The sequence below is a fragment of the Prunus mume genome, linkage group LG2 (assembly GCF_029339155.1).
Source record: "Prunus mume cultivar Tortuosa linkage group LG2, ASM2933915v1, whole genome shotgun sequence".
NCBI classification, from domain to species: domain Eukaryota; kingdom Viridiplantae; phylum Streptophyta; class Magnoliopsida; order Rosales; family Rosaceae; genus Prunus; species Prunus mume.
The window spans coordinates 36,893,743-36,902,540 of record NC_142699.1 but is presented as its reverse complement, the minus strand read 5'-3'; the positions used below and the strand labels follow the sequence as shown (position 1 = coordinate 36,902,540).

Here is an 8,798-nt window from a genome sequence, read left to right as displayed (position 1 = left end):
CGGCGATGATGTTGTTGGTGGTGGTGGTGGCGGCAGAGGCCTTGGAGGACAGCAATTGCAATAGCATTTACTGCAATTTGAAGAACTTGTACATCTCTTATGCGATGTCTTGCTTAGGCCCCAGCATTTTTTGGGGTAAAAATTGAAATTGAAATTCATTAATTCCACACCTGCTAAAATGAATGTAATATTACAACAACAACAACCAAATTTAATTAAGAGTGTCATTTAAAATTTCCTAACCTATGTTTATGAAGAAGAAGAAGAAAATTAAGATGGCAAAGCAAACATATTTAGGAGTACTATACATGTGTTTTTTTTTTTTCTTTTTTTTTTTTCACTTATGCCCTGAAAGTACGGAATCATGTGAAATCTTTTGCCAAGAAGAGTAATGGGAACAAGGCTATATAGAGGACTTCATTAATCAAAACACCAAGACAAAGATATGTTGGCATGAGTATAGTGGCCTCGTTAAAACCTCCCTAAAGAAAACCCAATGGGAAAAACTTCAGGAGAGGAAAAAGAGTGCCACACATGCCAGTTTACACATGAAAAAACTTAACCAACGACATTAGACACAGGCTAATCATCATAGACAGCATCCATGAGCCACAAAGGTCCCACATCCATCCAGCACAACAAACTTTGATCGCGGAGACTGAAGCGAGCAATTCGATGAGCAGCCTTATTCGCTTGACGGGGGATATATCTAACAGTAGTAAACGCAGAGCTGGCCAGAAGACGACGCACCCCTTCCACCAAACCTCCCTCAGCAGCAAGGCATTCCTCCTCACTGTTAACCATAGAAACTGCTAGCAAGGAATCAGACTCAACTTCCAGAGGCACCAGAGACGCATCCAACGAAAAAGAGAGTCCGATCTGAAGAGCATACAGCTCCGTGGCAAGTACAGAGATCCTACTTGGAGCCCGCATAGCTAAAGCCCCAACCAAGTGTCCTTGAGAGTCACGGACTATTACACCATTTCCTCTAGCACCTGTCTCCATATCAGCAGCCCCATCCACATTCAACTTCAAACAACTATCCGTAGGGGGCTTCCACTTAACATCACGAACCAGCGAGGATACACTCCTATGATTGGCAACTGTAGACCGTTTAAACTCATCATCATAGTCCTTCGCACGCTGAACCAACATTCCAGGGGGGGTGGGTTGAGAGCCAAACAGCACCCCATTTCTTTCATTCCACAATACCCACACAGTGAACGCAAACAAGGACTGCTTGTCAGGAGGAATAAGAGTCATGTCGCATCCAACCAATTTCCCGCGTCAGAGATATTAAGAAGAAGAAAATCGTTGGGGAAGTCTGAAGCCTCCCACACCTGCGCACAAACGACACAGCCCACCAACGCGTGCAATGTGGTTTCTCTCCTAGCAAAACATCGATAGCAGACATCCTCCTGTGTAATCCGGCGCCGAAACAGTACCTCCTTGGAAGGAAGGATATTTTGAGCCAAGCCCCATAACAGATGAAAGATTTTCTGTGGCACTTTCAGTTTCCATAAATGCTTCCAGCTCTTCAGCGAAGGAGAGGAAGGACCAGCAACACTCCCAGCGGACAGCTCCTCCAGCCGCTTATACTCCAATGCTACCCAGTACCCACTTTTAACCGAATATCTCCCATTTTTGTTAAAATTCCAGATTCTCCGATCCAGAGTATCACCCATTAAGGGAATAGAAAGGATTGCTTCAGCTTCTGGGAACGGAAAGGTATCATAGACCTTCCCAACATCCCACCGGCCACTCTCAGTAATCAGTTCACAAACTCGGGAGGTAGAGGGAAGAGTAGGTACATATTGGATAGTGAAAAATCTATCATAAGGCACCCACGGATCACCATAAATATTGACGAAACGGCCATAGCCAATACGCCACCTAAGACCTAACCGGAGCAACTCCCGCCCCACAGTAAAGATTGCCAAGTAAACGACGGAGACGACCCACTCGAAGCAGCAAGGAAATCAGAGTTTGGATAATAGCGAGCCTTCAGCATACGTGCAATCAGTGAATTTGGGAATTCCAACAAACGCCATCCTTGTTTACATAGAAGTGCTTGATTAAAACTTGTCAATTCTCTGAACCCAAGTCCCCCCGTCAGATTTGTTTTGGCACATGAACTTCCACGTTTTCCAGTGAATACCTCTACCTTCGCTTTTAGCCCACCAAAATTGTGCGAGGATGCTTTCGATCTCACGGCATAACCCAACAGGCAACCGGAACACACTCATAGAATATGACGGAATTGCCTGACATACTGCTTTGATGAGCACTTCTTTCCCAGCCTTAGACAGAAGCGTGCCTTGCCAACCATTCACTTTATTCCAAACTCGATCTTTAACAGTACGAAACAATTTTTTATTATCCTTACCAACGATGGTAGGGAGGCCCAGATACCGCTCGTGACAAGGAACAAGAGACACGTTCAGAAGCTGACGAACATCTTCCTGCAGCACCCTCGGGGTGGATGGGCTAAAGCAAAGAGCGGATTTTTCAAGATTAACCTTTTGTCCAGAAGCCGCCTCATACACTCCAAAAATACGTTTCAATTCTAGAGCCTCAGTTGTCCCAGCATTACAAAACAGAAGGCTGTCATCGGCAAAACATAGATGGTTAATGGAAGGAGAAGAAGGGGCAATGGAGACACCCTGTAGCCTAGAGTCCTTCTCTGCCTGCTGAAGTAAAGCAGAGAAGGCTTCAGCCACAATAAGGAAAAGATACGGTGAAATCGGATCCCCTTGCCGTAACCCTTGAGAGGGGATAATGCGCCCAAAGGGCCGTCCCTGAATTAATAACGAATAGGAGACAGTAGTCACGCAGCCCATAATCAATTGAATAAACCGAAGAGGGAAACCCAATGTCCGCATCATCTTCTCCAAGAAATGCCATTCAACTCGGTCGTAAGCCTTAGCCATATCTAGCTTCAGAATTAATTTCTTTTTACCCATTTTCCCCCTTCTCTTCAGACAATGGAAAGTTTCAAAAGCCGCCAAGACATTGTCCAAAGTCATACGATTTGGGATAAACGCACTCTGGAACTCAGAGAAAACCTCAGGTAACACCTTCTTCAATCTATTGGCAAGAGTTTTAGAGATAAGTTTGTAGAGGACATTGCATAAACTGATAGGGCGATATTCAGAAACACGAGTGGGAGAACAAATTTTTGGAATCAAAGCCACCAGCGTATGGTTGAACTCTTTGACGCCAGCGCTACCATTTAAAACTCCTAGGCATAAAACACTAGCATCCTGACCCACAATGTCCCAATATCGTTGATAGAAGAGGGCGGGCATACCATCTAGACCTGGAGCTTTCGTCGGTCCAATGGATTTAAGAGCTATTTCTATTTCAGCTCTAGAATAAGGGAGGAGCAGATTTTGATAAGAACGGGAAGACAGTCGCGCTTGGACAGCATTAAAAATCTCCGCATCAGTAGCTCTAATATCCGACTTGAACAGGTTGGTAAAACTCCACAAAAACTCCCTATTTGGTCATAGTCCCGCTGCCAGCGATTATGATCATCTAGAATCCCGACTAGGGCATTTGTCTTCCTGCGACTTGTGGCTTGCTTGTGAAAAAGACGTGTTACAGTCCCCATGACGAAGCCAAGTGACCCGCGATCGCTGTTGCCAATAGATTTCTTCCTGTTCAAGACACTTATCAAGCTCCGCTTCAACCAGTGGTACGAGTATTAAAAGTCCGTGACGATGGGTCCTCCGACCGAGATTTGCCACCTAACTCGTAACTCTTTCACTTTCTTGGGGACCTGGCCGAACTTCCTGGCACTCCAACGCATCAAGTTGCTTGCGCAAGTAGCTATATTATGAATGGGAGACACTGCATTCTGCCACGTTTGATGAATAACCTCACTACACCAACTTCGTAGTCCATACCTCCTCAAACTGAAAACGACGGCGACCTCGAGGAAGTCTATCATTGGCACCCTGTGGACTGTCAAGTGTAATAAGAATCGGATGGTGGTCAGAGGAGAAAGAAACTAAATGATGGGCCGTGAAATTGCCCTAGCGTTGCAACAGTGCTAGATTTCCAAAACCTCTATCCAACCGAGCCTCAACATTAGCTGTATCCTTCCTTGCTCCACGTAAATGGGTAACCTGTAAACTCAAATTGAAACAAACAACAATCTGCAATGGCTTGTTTAAAGTCCTCCATCTGCGCATCACTTCTAAATCGGCTCCCACTCTTCTCATGACATCCCATGACCTCATTGAAATCCCCACAGCACAGCCAGGGCCCAGTACCTACCTTACACAAACGCCTCAACAACTCCCATGAATGACGGCGATGGGTTTGATCAGGATGGCCATAGAATCTAGTCACTCTAACAGACTCGAAGTGGCCAAAGTAACCCGAACATCAATATGACTGGGAGGAAGAAAGCGGATGAACATCGGCCCAACCGCCAGAGTAGACATAACCCTCCTGAAAAACCAACACCAACACGGGGCACACAAACCACACCACCAACACCTAACCTTGTATGTAATTTTCCCATCTATACCGCAGTCATACGCGTTTGAGCTTAAGAAAATCACATCTGGCCTCTTATATCAAGAAAGCTCTTCAGTCACGGAACGCTCGCCGGTTGCCAAGCCCCGAATGTTCCAATCGAACACTAACATTGAGACCGGGAGACCCTCAAGGCTGGTATCCTTCGCTGCAGCATTACATTGACATATAAACGCTATTTTCCGGGGCACCAAACCCTCCTTGCGCGCTACCTTCCGCATACAACCGAGCCGAATGCTTTCTTTTAAGGGAAGACAACGAGCCACCCATGTACCAGTTCGGTCGGATCAACCACCCGCCTTGGTCTCCCACGCCCACGACCCTTAACCTTACTGCCGTCGCTCAATTATGGGCATACAGTTAAAGGGGTCACTAGTTTGTGCAATAATCGCATTCGTATCCTCCCGTGGGGACAACAGATGCATGTACAATTCGAACCGAATCCATCAAAGCAGAGACATGTCCTCGATAGGGACCACCCTACATGTGCCACGCTGACCAATATCCGAGACACGAAGGTGGCCATTACGGAGGTCACTTCTTTCACAAGGTGAGATTTGCAACTCCAAAGAATGGGAGTGCCCCTATCGCAGCCTCCTCCGTCAAATGACATCTGGCCGTGGTAGCTAGCCCAGACTGCTCGGTAGGACCTAGTGGTGCTGATTTGTTTAAAAGGAGATGAGGCCGTATCCATGGCTTCCTCGGATGCATGACGAGACGCTCGCCAGGAATGACCACCGGACCCTTCCCCAACATTCTTTTGACTAGTGTGTGATGATCCGTGCTGTTGAGAGGAGAGACGCCTTGCCGAAGACCCAATTGGTTTGCCCCACAAATTGACGACTCCTTCCGGACCCTCAAAAACAGAGGTGAAGTGGGCAAGGTCCTTAGGGCTAAGCTTGCCGCTTAAGGCCTCATGTTTCTTCACGCATTCTTGAGTAGGATGCCCTAAACAACCACAAGCAAAGCAATACTCAGGTAAATATTCATAGCGAAATTCTATGATCTTCTCCCCAATTTCTGGAAAGGTTACCGAGTCCTTCTCATCAGGCACGTACATCTAACCGAATCCGCACCCGAATAAAACGACCAACGCAGTCTTGCCCGTCCCCTGTTGTCTACCCATAGTACCTCTCCCACCGTCGACCCAATAGCGGTGGCAACGGCCACCGTCATACAGAAACCTGGGACCCCATGTATTTGGACCCAAAAGGTGCCATGGGTTAGCGGCATCGTATGAATACAATCTTCCTCAGACACCGCAGCCAATAAAAGCAATGACCGTCAAAACGTCCACGGCTCCATATCAAGAACTCTTTGACGATCCCGATCGCAGACAAAACGAACCCAGAACCGGTTATGAGCTATCTCCTTGATCGAAACCTCATCAGAACCTTTCCATAGGCTGGTGAAAGTCTTAATAAAATTATCACGATGAACCTCTTGCTACGAGATAATTTTAGCCACCAGGCTATACAGGAAACCAACAAACCGATCGACATCTTGCAAAATCGCCAATCACAACCCCAACTCTCTCCCGATCAGTCAGATCCAATTGCCGCTCGAAAGAACTCTCAAAATCCTCCAGCCATGGAGGCCCCAAAGATCCTCAATGGGTTATGCAGAACATGTCCCCCAAGTCACAAGAGCAAGAACCCTAACCCTAGAAACACTTCACAACGAGACGCTTGCAACACATGCACCGCTGTATCCCTGAAGCAACCCTCGACCCTTAGGAGCCGACACAGAAAAACCTTATGATGAAACCTAAAACCCTAATAACGGCTCTCCTCGCAAAGACGAGAGAGCAACCGAGTATCCAGTTTATTATAACATATATATATATATATATTAATTGATAAGCTATATATGAAGGAATGAAAAGCATTAGACATTTCAATGTATATATTGTCAGCCAAACAAAGGCAGGGCGGCATCTCCAAAACTTTGTCTTGTATAGCATTACGCTCTAATGTTCACAACTTGAAGATGTCAAAATAATTAAGCACCAAAAAGAGAGAGGGAGAGAAAGCCAGTATAATGACCTAGTATATAAATCGATTGAGAGATTCAAAACTCATTTACGTGGTACTCTAGCGTTGCTTACAACATGGACTTCACAATTTTCCACCTGTGGATGGCAAAGAAAGTAAACACACATGGACTTGGTCTATTCATGCCTTTTATCTCTTTTGCCTTATTTATAAGAAGAAGAAGAAAAAAAATTACATGACTATAGTCTATGAGTCTATGCAGGTCGGCTGACTATAGAAAATTCGGTATAAGTCCAAAATCGAAAACAAAAGTTGGATGCAATCCTCATATTTGTAATTGTTGATACAAGTCCTTTGACTTTTTTGCCACGTATAATTACATTCCTTTTATTGATTTTTTTGATATTTACATATTATTTTTTTCATTTTTAAATTACTTTGTTATTCCCATCATACCCCTAAAAATGAAATAACGCAAGAAGTTAATTTTTGTCATAATAATTATGATATTGTCAAAACGATATAAACGGAAAATACTGCCACAAATCATGTCTCCTATCATTTTTGAAATAGCTATTATATTTTAGTCATGCTTCTATATGAACGTTGGCTTTCTTTCTGTTGTGGCTTTTTATTCTTGCACTGTGGCAACCTGTACACAAGGTACATTAATATTCTTTTACACTTTGCCACAGCTTTTGTTATTCATTGATTTTGTTTGTTTGTTTTCTTCTTTGATAATACAATTCCTCATTGTTTTACTTTTGATTTTGTTTAGCTCACATTTTTTTTAAAAACAGTTTTGTTGCTATAAAGTTCATTCCCACCTAATATCGTTAATTAAGATGCAATTAATCATTAACACAAGTGGGTTTTGTGTCTCCTCCCACGTCATTTTCGATTCCTTTGTTTCTGATAGTTAATTATCTTCCAGTTTTTCCTATTTTTTCTATGTTTTTGTTGTGGCGTCTTACGATTATTGGTTATATCACTCAAATCCACACATTTTGTCTAAAATCTACATGTTTATCAGGTATAGTAGAGTATATTACTTATGTATTAGGTAAATTATGTTATATTTACCTAGTAATATTAGGTACATTATTTTATATTTAGGTATATTATCTTATACTTACCTAATAATTAGGTATATGATATCATATTTACCTAGTAGGCAGGTAAATATTTTTCAACAATGATTTTTTCAACAATTCAAACTGTTTATTTTTTAAGTCTTTATTCATAGATTATCTTTACAAAAAAAAATTATACAAATGTTGAAAAAAAATAATTCAATATCTAGTTGTGACCAACAAAATAGACGAATACAGTGCTTCAACAAAGCATTAAAATTACAACCACTAATTGAATGGTCAAATGATTTTTATTTTTATTTTCATAACATTGTAATGAAGCTATCCGAGTAAACTAAAAGAATTGTGAGTTTCCAATAATATATATATACAATTTGGAGTTTCCAAGGTGGATGCTTGGTGTTGGATAAGCTTGCCGCAGTTATAAATGCTGAAAACGGGGATGGAGCTTGCAGAAATATATCCATTTATACTAATAATGTAATTTGTACTATCTTATTGACCACCTCTCTAATAGAGATGGACTCTACCAGTGTATATGGGAGCAAGATGATCAGTAAAAGTAGTACAAATAGCAGCACCCTTAATATTATCGGCATAATAAAATTGAAGCACCACCCTATGAATTATTGTTCGGGCAGTCAAATTTTGACCATGTGCATGACTTTGATCCAAACTTTTGTCTATTACTTTGATATCAACGGCTTAAAGTTTATTTGTGGTTCCCCCATGGTTTAACTATAGCCCAATTAGAAATGCTTATTGGGAAGCCTGCGACGTACATATTTACCTATTTCTCTCCATTGGTATTGGATCTGTGTAGAAATATGACAAATTACACATGCCTAATATTTGCAAAGTCAGATCCATATGATTATACTCTATCTTTATGTTCTTCTTGTGGGAGCAAATATTTTCGTCTCCAATCACAGCACGTCACATGGAAAAAAAGATTATCCCTTTTAATTAATTAATTGAACCAATATATCTGGCCAATTAATTAATTTGGATAAATATCTTTATTAATATGATATTATCTTTATTTAATAAGATAATATCATTAATTCAGATATTATCCTAATAAAGAGAAGATAATATCATTAATTTAGATATTATCTTCATAAAAAGCGATAATATCATTTAATTCAGATATTATCTTCATAAA

The 8,798-nt window shown here is 42.0% G+C and overlaps 1 protein-coding gene across 1 annotated transcript; it reads right to left on the bottom strand.

The window, feature by feature from the left end:
- Window positions 1-582: 582 nt before the first annotated feature.
- LOC148920203 (uncharacterized) lies at window positions 583-1,263 on the bottom strand. Its single transcript, XM_089044564.1, has one exon. It carries the CDS (start codon window positions 1,261-1,263, stop codon window positions 583-585), a length of 681 nt encoding a protein of 226 aa, XP_088900690.1.
- Between the last annotated feature and the right edge of the window lie 7,535 nt (window positions 1,264-8,798).